This window comes from Peromyscus eremicus, chromosome 14 (genome assembly GCF_949786415.1).
Source record: "Peromyscus eremicus chromosome 14, PerEre_H2_v1, whole genome shotgun sequence".
Taxonomy (NCBI): domain Eukaryota; kingdom Metazoa; phylum Chordata; class Mammalia; order Rodentia; family Cricetidae; genus Peromyscus; species Peromyscus eremicus.
This window is the reverse complement of record NC_081430.1, coordinates 51522530-51536823: the sequence shown is the minus strand read 5'-3', so window position 1 is coordinate 51536823 and position 14294 is coordinate 51522530. Positions and strand designations below refer to the sequence as shown.

General features: G+C 45.9%; 2 protein-coding genes across 3 annotated transcripts in view; one reads left to right on the top strand and one right to left on the bottom strand.

Moving 5' to 3' along the window:
• Positions 1-516: 516 nt before the first annotated feature.
• Positions 517-13199, top strand: Serpina6 (serpin family A member 6). Of its 2 annotated transcripts, none has more exons than XM_059279264.1 (5): positions 517-647; positions 3669-4297; positions 6369-6639; positions 11223-11370; positions 12839-13199. In XM_059279264.1, exons 2-5 carry the CDS (start codon positions 3688-3690, stop codon positions 13016-13018), a joined length of 1209 nt encoding a protein of 402 aa, XP_059135247.1. In that variant the 5' UTR covers positions 517-647; positions 3669-3687; the 3' UTR covers positions 13019-13199. The 2 variants fall into 2 exon arrangements, with proteins under 2 accessions (XP_059135247.1, XP_059135246.1); XM_059279263.1 differs by lacking the exon at positions 517-647 and adding an exon at positions 875-984.
• Ppp4r4 (protein phosphatase 4 regulatory subunit 4) overlaps positions 10114-14294 on the bottom strand; it is a 117557-nt gene continuing 113376 nt past the window's right edge. The window contains exon 26 of the transcript XR_009382763.1: positions 10114-10511. The gene's annotated coding sequence lies outside the window, so the exon portion shown is untranslated. The remainder of the gene's footprint in view (positions 10512-14294) is intronic.

Genomic DNA, 14294 nt, shown 5'->3' with positions numbered 1-14294 from the left:
CCGGATGAGGGACCACAAAAGAGAAAAATAACACCTGTACGCATGAGATCTGTTAGTCATTCTGAGAAAATTGTGTGACCACATTGTTAATTCTATGTCTATCGCCCCACTGGCTGATTGCCATGTTTCCTCAAATGAATGTATAAAAAAACACTGCTTGATCTGAGTAAAATTGCAGCAGTTTCACAGCATACTCTCGTGTCTGTGTCTGTCTGTCATTCGCCGAATCTCACTTATCCTGAGTACCTTCAACCTGTTCTCCCTCGGTCTGGTGTTCCAGCTGAGACCCAGTCCGTGGCAATTAATGACACCAGTGAATCTTCTGCCAGCTGGCACGGAGCACCCACAAACCCTGATGCAACTCCAGCCACATTTTCATATTAAAAGTAAAACTTCAGGGAGCAGAATGCAGTGGAAAGTTAATTTGCAGCATTACTGTGTTTACCCTCAATACCTGTAAAGCCTCCCATTGGTTGATGTTAGGGGGGTGGGGACCACCAAATGGTGAAGGCCACTGTCTCCTTCCTCTAACCATTAACCAGCAAACAAGGTTTAGTGGGCGGTCTCCCTGAAGCCTTACTGTACATATGCTAGCAACCCAGGCAGCCGAGCAGAGCCAGCAAGAACAAGCGGAACCCACTGCAGACGTAAGTTACCCCTGAGAGCACTCCATGCCTCCTGCTCTTGCCAGGATCCCCACCTCTGCATCTGCTGCACTCCAGAACACAGCCATGCATGCAGCTTGCTTGCTTGAGATTTTGAGTAGGCGAACATGAGGGCAGTCAGCTGTGGCATGAGGCAACCTTGTGGAAGGCTTCCCAGATCCTGGAGTCTGGGAGTCACCACTGGGGTTTGATTTCCCCTGGGCTCCTTCCTTGCCAGGAGGCCGTCACTGGGAGCTGTGACTATGTTTCATTGTTACCAGTTGCCTGGTGGAGCAGCATTAGCACCCAGGAATTGGGGGGAATCTCAGAGCTGCGATGGGTAAGTGTCAGGCAGTACTGTGGGGTAGGGTTAGGGTGCACAGCTGATGCATACAGGGGCACTCTAAAGAGTGTCCACCCACCCCTCATCCATCGATCCTCACTTGGTGATCTGGGGTGGGGATACTGCTGATAGGAGAAAGATCTGTGTTAACTATCTGCATCACACCACAAGCTATGATGCCTACCTAAATCCCTGCCTAATCCAAGTCACTTCAGAGAGGAGGGGCACAGAGGACATTGCTAGAAAGAAACACGTGACCCTCAAGCCTTTTCATAGGCTGGTCTTAAAGAGACACCTTGCTGACCATGTGGTTTTCAGTAGAGATGAGCAGGGTGGCTCTGGAGATGCATGTCCAGTCCTTTATGGATGCCCTGCTTTGTCCAGCTCAGTTTTCCCAACTCTACAATAAGTAGCAGGATTACTCGTGAAGTGAGGTTGTGTAAGTCATGCATTGATGATAGCCACACCTGGCATTCACAACAGTCTGGTGAGGCAGTGGGGGTTTTCATCTCCATCCTACAGGTTTGACACAGGAAGAATGAGGCACACAGTTGCCCCCCAGAAACAGCAGGAAGAGGAAGGAGGCCCAGCCTACTGTTGACTGGGGTCCTTCCCCTAAAAGGAATCATAGACAGGTAATGGCCCAGTGCAGAAATCAAGATGTCCCTGTGCAGAACATGAGGACAGTGGCAGAGAGAAAGGAGGATGGAATCTTCCTGGAGGCAGTGACCAAGCACCTGAGTCTCAAAGGCCAAAAGGGAATGAGCCAGGCAAGGAATGGGAGGGGCCCACAGAGTGGAGCTATATGGGCAGGGGCAGGGTATGGCCATCTTTATCTCCAAGTCTCAGGCCAGGATGGAGCTCAGCAAACACTAGGGGACTGTAGTGACCTGCTCTGGCATCTATGCCCTGCCCTGTCCTGCCCTAACCTCTGACCTGGCCTGCAGCAGGGTAACAATCCAGTGTGTGCCCTGAGGAAACCTGTGACACCCAGCAGTGTTGCAGACAGACAGCACTCCAATTTAAAACTGGAGGACTGAGTCATGAGGGTCCAGTGGGCTGGGCCTCCTTCCTCTTCCTGCTGTTTCTGAGGGCAACTGTGTGCCCCAGTCATGTGGGCACTAGGGAGCCCCTGAAAACTCAGCTTCTGCCCCTCTGTCCTACCCCCTTTTAGTCACAGATGTTATCTTTCTGGATTGGGGAGCCCCCAAGACATCGATTTATAATTTTGTTGTTGTCTGCAAATTTGAGAATTTTACACATGAATACATGGTCTGATCAAATCCACTCTTCCTCCCCTATAAGTCCTTCCCTCTTCCTAGCACATCCTCCCCAACATCATGTGTTTTGTTTGTTTGTTTTGGGGGTTTTGTTGTTTTGTTTTGTTTTTTGAGACAAGGGTTTCTCTGTGTTACAGTCTGGCTGTCCTGGAACACACTTTGTAAACCAGGTTGACCTCGAACTTACAAGGATCTGCCTGCCTCTGCCTCCCAAGTGCTCAGATTAAAGGTGTGTGCCACCACTGTCTGGTGTTTTTGTTTGTTTGTTTGTTTTGTTTTGTTTTTGTTGTTGTTGTTTTTAAATACTGAGTCCACTTACTATGGCTAGTATGTGCATGGGTGTAGGGCGATCTACGGAAGCATGGCTAGTCTCTCAGGCGTCTCACTCTTAAAGAGAACTAATTCTCCCTCTTCAGAAGCGGTCAATGGAAACCCTGCTGCGGTTACTCTGCAAAAGAAACATAGTAACAAACTGCGGGGGGGGGGGGGGGGGTGTTCCTATCTTCTACCCAGGGCTTAGGGCGGTTCTCAAAGAGGCTTGTTTTTGCAGCAGACAGTGGTTAACACAGAGAACCCTCAACAAGTCAACCTCAACGCTTTTAAAAGTCACATAGAATATAAAAAGGTGGATTTGCAAAGTAAAGTTCCAATGACACCTAGCCTGACAGTGGTCTGCATCCTGCCCTTTAGCAGGCATCTGTATCTCTCCATAGGCTTCTAACTGATGTCCAGTGGCTTTTCTTTTTTTTCTTTCTTTTTTGTTTTGTTTTGTTTTGTTTTGTTTTGTTTTGTTTTTTCGAGACAGGGTTTCTCTGCGTAGCTTTGTGCCTTTCCTGGAACTCACTCTGTAGCCCAGGTTGGCCTTGAACTCACAGAGATCCGCCTGGCTCTGCCTCCCGAGTACTGGGTTTAAAGGCGTGCACCACCACCGCCCGGCATGTCCAGTGGCTTTTCATTCTGATCTGGAATCAAAAAGAAACCCACTTAGCAGGGTTTCATACTGTGAAAACTGAGCATGGTTTAGCAAGCCCTCGGTTTTGAAGGAGAGCTTGGCCACATTTGGTTTAGCTTTTCTTGCATGTTAAATATATGAGTTGCAGGGGTCCTTAATCCGTCTGAGTTTCTGGCTGCCTACAGTAGAGTTAATAAAGTCTACTTTGAGTTTTTTGATGAAACTTACAGGAGAATATAGGCAAGATGCTTGAGAAAGTGTTAGGCACTTAGCAACTGCACTGAGTAAAAACATCTTCAAATATGGCTCTGCTGTGACTGCCAGGGTCAACAGCCAATGGGAAGGGAAAAATAGAGGGCAAAGTGGGGTCTTGGCCTGCCTCCAACAGCACCATGTGTCCCTGACTCTGGGACTGCCATATCCTCTAACGAGCACTCTTGATTTGGCAGGGCATACTCAACCAGAACAATGCCACTTGCTCTGCACACCTGTCTCCTCTGGCTATCTGCCAGTGTCCTCGTGACTGCCCATACCTTGAATGACAGCACCGCTGAGTCGTCAATGAGCCCTCACCGAGGCCTGGCTTCCACCAATGTTGACTTTGCCTTCAACCTGTATCATCACCTATCGACCTTGGAGCCTCACAAAAATATCTTAATCTCCCCCGTGAGTGTCACAATGGCCTTGGCCATGATGTCCCTTGGCACATTGGGCCCCACAAAGACACAGCTTCTCCAAGACATAGGCTTCAACCTCACAGAGATATCTGAAGATGAGATCGACCAGAAATTCCAGCAGCTCAGTCACCTTCTCAACCAGTCAGACAGCAACTTGGAGATGAGCATGGGCAATGCCATGTTCCTCAACATGAACCTGAAGCTGAATGACTCGTTCTTAACAGACATTGCACGCTATTACAAGTCAGAGGCCTTGACCACCAATTTCCATGACTGGACTGAAGCCAGCAAGCAGATCAACAAGCATGTTGAGAGTAAGACACAGGGGAAAATCACACATGTGTTCTCAGACCAGGAAAGTCCAGCTGCCCTCATCCTGGTCAACTACATCTTCCTCAAAGGTACTGCTCTCCCCTCCCTCCCATCCTAATGAGATCCCACTCCACCACAGATCTCCCTAGTGCCCACAAAGCCACCCCACACAAAATGGCCTAGAGTTCACAGCCAGTTCTGACCATGTCCTATCCCTGACAAATGCCAGTGTCTACCAGATTGGAACTAGGATATCCACAGTGCTGTTCTTGAACACTTCCTGAAAGATTTGTTAGAATTATAGATTCCAGAACTCATGACTGCCTTGCTGAAATAAGATCTCCACAGGAAAGCCCAGAATGTGTCTTGCGTGCCCCTCCACCAACCGAACAAGACTTTTATGATCAGTCGGTTAGGAGACACCTTGTTCCTAAGAATCAAATCTGAACTTCCTCTATAACACTGATTCTAAGCAGAAGCTGAGGCTGTCACCTTCCCAGGTACATTAGGCAACTTTGAGGAGCACTTTTTTTTCTTTTTTATGTCACAACTAGGGGTGAGATAGGATGAGCGACTGGGATCCAGTAAGTAGAGGCCAGGAAGGCTACTGGACATGCAACTCACAATGCTGTTCACAATGCACACACACACACAAACACTCATACACACAAACACACACACACACGCAAATATAGACAGAGAACACATACAAATACATAAACATATACACAAACACATACAAGCCCCCTCATGGTGTCACCATCCCTAAATATCTAGAGTGTCAAGAGTGAAAGCCTTGGTCTAGAATCCTCTACTTTTTCTGTCTTCTGTAGCCTTGTGTCTCAGCACTTTCCCTTTTCTAAGATCTTAACATACAGTGCACACATACATACAGCACATATACAACACATACACACAGCACACAAACACACACAGCACATATACAACACACACACACACACACACACACACACACACACACACACACACACTCGACTGACTATACCAAATTCCTCTCCTGTCCTTGAACATGCTTGCCTCCACAGAAGCCTGTGTGAACACACAGCACACATACATACAGCACATATACAACACATACACACAGCACACAAACACACACAGCACATATACAACACACACACACACACACACACACACACACACACACTCGACTGACTATACCAATGAGCATGCTTGCCTCCACAGAAGCCTGTGTGAGCCCCCTGACAGTACTGTAACAAGTTACTGTGGACAGTGGCTGTATACATTTGTTGTCTGCTAACTGCGGAGGTCAGGAGATTAACCGGGCCACACTGCTCGGGGCTGGCTCCTGAAGGACAGGAGAGGTTAAGGGGCAGGTGTTGCAAGCAGACAAGCTTTGACTCAGTCTAAGAAAGGACATTCTTTCTGTCAGAACTGACCAGTACCACAGCAAGCAAACAGGCTAGACGGTGACACCACCAGCTGAGGGGGACGGGAACTGTGAGCCTGAAGGCATCCTGTATCCTGACTCTATACACAGGAAGCATCATTGTCTGGAATGCCCTCATTCTAAGGGGCAGAGGCACCAGCCTCCTCCAGGAACTGGCCAGACTTTTGAGATGGTTCATTTCTCCAAAGCGAGCTTCTCCCTCTTCCCACCAGAGACCATGAATTCAAGGTTTGAGTTCCAGGACCACCAAAACTCTCAGCACTGAGACCCACCTCAGGCCCAGAGGCCCAGTTAGAAGTCTAACTTAAGTGGGACCTATCTGCAATCCAAGACCCATGGTCCTTTTCTCTCCCCTCGCCTGTGTTTGGAGGCCAATCTCAAGCAGAGCTAATCCTCAACCACCAGAGAGCAGGGGACAGGGCAGGCTGCATCGCCCAGCATGCTGCTGCAGGCTGCATAGCCCAGCACACTGCTGCTGCACCACTCTGTTGCATGCAGAATAGGCTTTAAGCTCCTGAGGATTATTGCATCTTTCTGGGAATTGGGCAGCTCAAGCAGGGTATTCCTGGCCTGCAGCAGACGGCTGCATACCTTACCTTGTTTCTGCAGGATCAGTGGGTGTTCCGCTGCTTCACAAGAGGGTGTCCAAGCTTGGTTTTAATTCCCAGTCTATAAACCTAATGATTGATAACCCCTCCCATCTCTTCCCCTCCCTTGCATCTTTCCAGGCATGTGGGAGCTTCCCTTAAATCCAGAAAATACCAGGGATGAGGACTTCCATGTGAACGAGACCAGCACCGTCAGAGTGCCCATGATGTTCCAATCAGGCAATATGGATTATCTTCACGACTCAAAGATCCCCTGCCAGGTGTTAAAGATGAGATACTTGGGAAATGGAACTACCTTCTTCATCCTTCCAGAACAGGGCCAGATGGACACCGTCATCGCCATGCTTAACAGGGACACAATTGAGAGGTGGGACACGCTTCTGACCAAAAGGTAAAGCCTCCAGTCACCTTGTGGGTTTCTATAAGGTGTACGTTTCTGGAAAACAAGGCAGGGAGACTTCTTCCTCTCCAAGTTAGACCCCACAAGGCCTTACTGCTCCCCATAGGCTGTGAGCTTCTGTAGCTGGACGGTATACTTATATATCCATCTATCACAGAGTTCGTTTGGGGCATACTACACATCCAATCCTCATTTCTTGTGAATTTCATAGTCATAGCCATTTTGTACATTATATTTTTATATCAATTCCTTAGAAGGAACTCACCAAGCACCAAGCTCCCCACTTTTCTCTTTTCTTAGCTGGTTCACTATAAAGGGAATCTGTTAGTCCTTGGGGCCTCTGTAAAGTACAGTGCAAATGACTGTTGCATCCTGGGCAACTGACCATAGTGAAAAGAATCATGGAGAAACAACTGCCCAGGTGCCCTGTGTGAGCCTGTTGCTCTAGCTGCATTATTTTCTTAAGCAAATATCTTCTAAGTGAGTTTATGCTTTTACATATGAATCCTGTGGTGTGTGTGTGTGGTCTCGCCTCCAGATGTGGCTCCTATAGCTACAATTTAAAATATCTCTTTTTTAAATTCAGTACTAGGAATTAAACCTGAGGTCTCTGCATGCTAAACTCACCACTGGGCCGTTTTTTTCCAATACCTCCCTTTTAAAGGTGGGTTTACTCAGACTGGCCTTGAACTCATTTTTTATGCCAAGCGCTTTGGCGCTTCAATCTCCTGCTGTGGGGTTTGCAGTAGCTGACATTAAAGATTACCACAAGGCTCAGGCTCATTTCTTGGGTATCATGCAAATGTCTTTAGCAACCATACCTTCCCCTCCTTGTTCACAATTTTTAACGTGTTCTTCTGACCAGATTGTCCTTTTTTTTTTTTTTTGAGATCCTTCCACTCTGCATTTTTGTTCTCAATTCTCACTGTAAATCTGATCAAAGCAGCCAACAGAACCCATGGCATGATACTGTGATGTCTTGAAATCTCCTATGCTTTGTGAATTTATTCATCACATTTAAATCCAGGCCCCATGCAAGTCTCAAGGCATGGACAAAGTGCAGATAACTTGATGGTCAGAATGTAACAAGATCTTCCTCTTGTTCAATTCCCTACCCAGCTCTCGTTCCCACTTGAAACTTCCTGAGCAGTCTTTACTGTCTACATGGGACCATCAGCATTTTGCTCTTCTGAGCCCCCTCCCTAATTACACATTAGGCTCCTTTTTACAGAATTCTAGAGCTTCTCTAGCTGGACCTCCAAGCATTTCCAATTCCTCAAGCCAGTTCTCAAGACTTCTGAACCACATTGTCCAGTATTCACAGAAAACGATTCCTGGTACCAGGAATGACATATGTTAGTTTTTGTTTGTGTTATGTCATTCTTCATTGCTGTCGTGAATACCTGAGAGAAACATTGAAAGAGACAGAAAGATGTCTTTTTCTCCACAGTTTCAAAGGCTTTAGTCCATAGTAACTTGGCTCTGTTGCTTCTGGGCCCATCTATGGTGAAGCAGAACACTGGCTCTCTTTTGCCCCCTTCGCACAGTCAGGACACCCAACCCACATATAGGATGAGTCCTCCTTCTGCAATTAACCTCTCTGGAAACACCATCAAAAACACACTCAAAAGTGTATCTGCTACCTGGTTCTAAAATCCAATCAATAGTGAAGATTAATCATCACAAGTCCACCCCTTGACAACTTAATACTCAAAAAAACATCATTTTTAAACTATCACATCCCACTCCTGGCCCCCATAGGTGCATGGCCATCTCATAATGCAAAATGAATTTACTTTTTTAAAAATTAAGTAGGCTTAACAATATTGACACTGTTCAAAAGTCAAAAGCTTCTTTTGAGACTCAAGGCAATATCTTGACTGTAAGTTCCTGTAAAATAAGAAACCAGTTTCCGTACTTCCAATATACAACATCACAGAATAAAATTTCCAATTATAAAAGGGTAGATTGGGAGAGAGGAGACAGACAAAAATAAGACTGAAATCCAAAAGGACAAAAGCAACATCCTGCAGTTTCATGTCTGGGCCTCTTGGTGGCCTCATTCAGGCCCCAACAGCTTCTGCTTCCCTTTTGCTGCCTGTGGATGATGTAGTCTCTCTCCTGGGCTGATTCCACTAGACATCTGCAATTATCCTTGACAGTCACCCGAAGGACCTGTCACATCCAACATCCTGGAATCTCCACTGCCACTGAGGCTTCACCTTCACATAGCCTGCTCAGGAACTCCACATAGGAAACCTATACTATACATTGCTTGGCCTCAAAGACTTCCTGGAAACTTGGTGCCAGCTTCTATGACTCCTCATTATTGCATCTTTAATGCCTACCAAAATTTCCCAATGTGGGTGATGCCAAGTTCTACTGCTAGCTTGAGATGTCACTCTTCGGATCACAAATGCAGTAGCCTCTGTATGCCTTTGTGTCTGAGACTCAGAAGATCCTTTCCTAGGCAACGATTTTCTTACAGGTACCTTGAAGGCTCCATCATTTCAGATGCTAGCCTTTCTCTCTTTTTCTTTTTTTTTAAAGATTATTTATTAAGTATACAGTGTTCTGTCTGCATGTATGACTGCAGGCCAGAAGAGGGCACCAGATCTCACTACAGATGGTTGTGAGCCACCATGTGGTTGCTGGGAATTGAACTCAGGTCCTCTGGAAGAGCAGTCAGTGCTCTTAACCTCTGAGCCATCTCTCCTCAGATGCTAGCCTTTCAAACGGGTCTTTTGCGCTCTTGATGAGTAAGTAGGAACTTGCACTCAAGGCTCTTTTCTTACTGTCCCAGTGCAAAGTCTCTGGTTTTCACTAACAATGTTAATCTCTTTAATAATAATATGGTCAGTTTTTTTAAGCCCATCCTGTCCTCAACTTCAACCAGCATTAAGTTCCTTTCCTCACCAAACTACAGATTTTCCACACCTTTCTGCTCTAATTTTCTGATACCTCTCCCTGTAAATCTGGGTAAATTCAGTCAGTAATAACAGTACCACAACTTGGATGATGATTTCTTGAAATTTCCCCTGCAAAACAACTTAGTCCACTACTTCTGAGTTCATCCTCATGCAAGCTTTTAGGATATGGACAGAACACAGCCACACTTTCCACATAATCTAACCTGGATGGCCTGTAGTCTGATTGTTGTCAATAGAGTCTTCCTTTCAAGATGAAACCTTGTGATCCAGGACTTCACTGCCTGCATTTCTATTAGCAATCTGGCTTGCACACTCTTACCAGCTTTTACTATCAAACTCTAGGGTTTATCTAGACCACAGGCTCAAGCTCTTCTAAATTCCTCATCAAAACCATTTCCAAAGGTCTACAAACCAGGTAGTCATAGGAACAACCCCACTTCTGGTACCAATTTTCTGTACTAGTTTTCTGTTTGCTGTGACAGATACTCAACAGAAGCAATTTAATGGGAGGCAGTTTTTATTTTGGGTTCTGGGTTAAGAGAGGATACAGTCAGTCCATTACGATGGAAAGGTATGATGGCAGGAAAGTGAGATAGCTGGTCATATTGCATCCATAGACAAGAAAAAGTAAGATCGACTGCTTGTGCTCATCAGGCCTCTCAGCTCCTTTTTTCCCTTGCATTTTTATATATTAAAGAAGATTTATTAGATTGGTTTATACACCACTATAGTCTAGGTAGTCCAACAATGGAAGTCTTGCCCTGGTTGAGGAAAAAAAAAACCAGGAGCTTCTCAATCCATTAGACTGGGTGGCTCATCAGTCCAAATCTGATGCTGAAGACCTACGGAACTCCTGTAGAGTAGCTGGTCTTCATTCCATAGTAGAAGTCTGAAAATCTGGATTCTGATTGCAGCAAAAGATGACAGAAGCAGCTGTGGTGGCAGCAACAGAGCAGGTGAAAGGTCAGATGAATTTGCCAGCAAGACATGAAAATAAGCAGAAGCTGCTCCCTCTGATTTCCCTTTTCTCCATCTCATAGCAGAACTCAGACTGTTTAGGATGGGTCCTCCCTCCTCTGTTAAACCTCTCTGGAAATGCTTTCATAGATATGTCTGAAAGTGTGTCTCCTAGGTGACACTTGAAAATGTCATTTTGAAATTAAAGTCTAGTCATTTGAAAATAAAGATTAACCATGAGAGGCCTTAACAGCACATAGGCTGAACCAGCTGTGATAAGGATATTAGCAGAGGGGACAGGACTTGGCTATTGTGGCATAGAATCATTTGTGTAGGTTGGCCAGGACTAACTACTGCTTCTGGCCAGGAGTTCTCTCTACACTCTTATTCTCCCTTCTTCAGAGACCATAAAGACTGATCAACAGTCCAGCTACACCACAGACATAATCAGCTCAAAGGAATCATCTAGAAAAAAAAAGATGAATTTAGGTAATTCAAAGACCCAGAGAAGAAGCTTACATATGAGGAAGAGATCATTCCTGCTTTTTGCCCTTCCTGTCATCCCTAATGAGTGAGTCAGCCTGTTGCTACAAGTACTGAAGAGATCTGTCTAGGAAAGGATATGCTGCTCTCTACCACAAGGCCTAGCCTTGGACCCTCTAACTTCTTCCGCTTCACCTTGAGCAGATGGGTGAACCTGTACATCCCCAAGGTCTCCATGTCTGGTACCTATGACCTTGAAGATGCACTGGCAGGCATGGGCATTACAGATTTGTTCACCAGCCAATCGGCTTTCTCAAACATCACTGAGAATTCTCCACTAAAGCCATTAAAGGTAAGTATCTTGGGAGCTTTTTCTCCAAAATTTACACTAAAAAATCTTAACAGTAAGCAACACAGCCCATTTGTGAATAGTCCTGCAGATCCCAAGCTGAAAACCCCAGGACCAAGCCCCGTCAACCACAGTTCAGTAAACAGAGGCTCAGCAAGAAAACAACCACACAGAAAGCTCATGATAAGAGAGAGTCACAGCCCAGGCAGCTACCCAACCCATGGAGCCTCACAAGAGAGGGGACACAGGAAAACAAAGTTGTCGTGGCAGAAATGAGAGCAGCCCCCGGCAAAAAGACCTAGAGGACACAGTAATGGTCCTCCTCAGCAACACACTGAGCCTTCTACTCAGTTGCATGCCTCAGCCTTCAGCTTGATGTTTTCAATTCATAAATTCATTTCGAATATTTTGATTGAACACCTACTATGTGCCCAAGCCTGTGCTGGGATCCAGATATGTTTCCATTACTCAGATGTGGACACTGTCCTCAAAACACAAGGGTCCTGGGTGGTGCATGGAATCCTTACTTAGTGAAATCTGAGTTCAATAAATGGGCTGTGTGGATGAGTAAAGCCAGTGAGGAAGCTAAGCCACACAGAAGCCTCCTTTTACCCCTTTTTTTCCTTTTCGAAAAACAGGAAAGGGATTTTTTTCCCCCAGTATGGCTGTACTAGAAATACCAAAGGATAGAATGTTCTAAGACCCCAAAGCACACTGACCACTGACTGAAGCTTCAAGTTTATATAGAGAAGGGAGACATTATCCCAACTGCTCGGAGGAATCCTTAACCCAGGAAAGGCAGAGAGCTTGACATGGTCATGGAGCTAGCAAAAACAAACAGCAACAAAAACAGTTGGATGCTGGACTCTGGGTCAAGATCTCAAATCCTTGAGACTCACCACAGAGGTCCCAGTCCCAGCTCAGCCTCTGCCTAGCTGCAGGAGCCTATAGCAGGAACACTCAGGGACCTTCAGACTTGCTGAGAAGTGGAGTTGATGAGACCCCACCACCACCAAGGCATGCTGGGAATACAGTGATTGTCACCTATTATTTAGTTGCTGGGGTGGGATCTGTCAGCCATTTAGCTGTCTTCAGAATTCCATCTAATTTTAATCATTAAAAGGAGCACAGCAAAAGCAAAGGACTTGCCTTTCAACTTCAGCCTGGACTTTCCTAGGCAGAGTAGGCAAAAACACTTCGTAGAAGTTCAGCTCTGCTGTTTCCGTAGCTAAGTGGGCAGCGTGAGGTGTTCTGAAGCCTGGGGTCTGGTAAGTCGAGCCCAGGATAGACCATGAGACCTGGTTCCTTTAACTTCAGTGTGGTGTGTGCAGCCTGGTAGTCCAACAGGGAGACAGTTTGGGGCATCCTGGCTGCTTCACCTTCCATGGATGTAATGTCCACATGATGAGACATGGACAGTTCCTTCCTCATGACAAGGACTCATTTCCTGCTTCTGATGTGTTTCTCACAGGTGGTCCACAAGGCCGTGCTGCAACTGGATGAGACAGGTGCACGGCATGTTGTCACCAGAGAGGCTCCCCGGGTATTTAAACCACTCACCATCTCCTTCAACAGGCCCTTCACTCTCCTAGTGTTTGACGACTTCACGTGGAGCAGCCTATTGTTTGTCAAAATGATGAATCCAGCCTAAGCTCATGCCCTGAGCCGCCATGGTGCCACCTGACTTTGGAAGGGCATAAAAGCCTTTCCCCAGTCTTCTCCAGGTTCTCCCCAACCCAACCAAGTATCCTTACTTTTAGATGCTTTGTAATGAATGACAGTTGAGAAGGGACCCCTGAGAAAGATGAGTTATTAAAGGATGTTTTTGCAAACTCTGGAGTACCTGGGTCGTTGCATTCTGATGAGGGCTCCCTTCTCGATTTATACACAGGTGGTGCCTTCTCACTGTCCTCCATGGAGGGAAGAGCAGAGAGAACTCTCTAGGGTCTTTCAGAGGGGCACTAATCCCATTAATGGAGGTTCCACCCTTATGATCTCATCACCTCCCAGGAGCCCTGATAGGCTTCTAACACTAGGTTTCAAAATGAATCTGTGAGACATTCAGTCCACAGAATATAGTGCTAAATGCTACCACGTCCATAACATGCAGTGCTACCTCAAGAGGGTTGACTCCAGTCAACAATACCACCTCTTTTTGTGACAGGAACAGAAGCACAGAGCGTCTTGGATCAGTCACGGGTCCAGAGTGCAGTGTATACAGGGAGATGTGCGGCTTCAGAGAGAGTGGCCTGAGACAGAAGCCCAGCCAGGACACAGAGTGGTCCTAAGCTGAAACTAGAACAATGTGGTTTTCTTTATAAGGTTGGGTGGAAGAGGGGCTGGCAACGAAGGACTGACAGACGAAGTCTGTCATGGGTGAGTGGCACAGAGTTACCAGAGGAGAAAGTAGCAGATGTGAGGGATCAATTCTAACACTTCGTTCTCTGTTCTTACCTCGGAATCAATGCACACACACTGATGCGGAATCCCAGGGTTTGGGTCAGCCATGCTGAAGCAGTTTCTCCTACCTCTACCCAGAGTGCTCCCATGTCAACCATGCACATGCAGAACACTGTTTCTGTCCTGCCATGGCTGTAATTTTGGTTTTGTTTTCAATTTTGTAAGTCAGAGAATAATCAAACCAAGTTCATAAATTTCCTTTCTCTTAATTCCACTTACCCTTAAATACACTATATGTGTGTTGTGTGTGTAATATAGTTTCAGAATATGCATTCTTTAATGGATATTTAGCATAAACCAAAAGTGCCCTCTGAAATTAATTGGTTGGAAAAATTCTATTAAGCCATGTAATGTTTGGGAATCACTAGGTACTAAAGGAAACGTGTAATTCTTCTCATCCTTGAGCCAATTCCAGATGAATCAAAGATTTAAGAACAAAAAAAAAATGAAATCATCATGAAGTAAGG

Excerpts from the sequence above, each read along its gene's own strand:
- Serpina6 (XM_059279263.1), top strand. The coding sequence starts at position 908 with ATGTTTCATTGTTACCAGTTGCCTGGTGGAGCAGCATTAGCACCCAGG. Across the intron at positions 985-3,668 it reads GAATCTCAGAGCTGCGATGG|GGCATACTCAACCAGAACAA; the intron begins GTAAGTGTCAGG and ends TTGATTTGGCAG. Across the intron at positions 11,371-12,838 it reads CTCCACTAAAGCCATTAAAG|GTGGTCCACAAGGCCGTGCT; the intron begins GTAAGTATCTTG and ends TGTTTCTCACAG.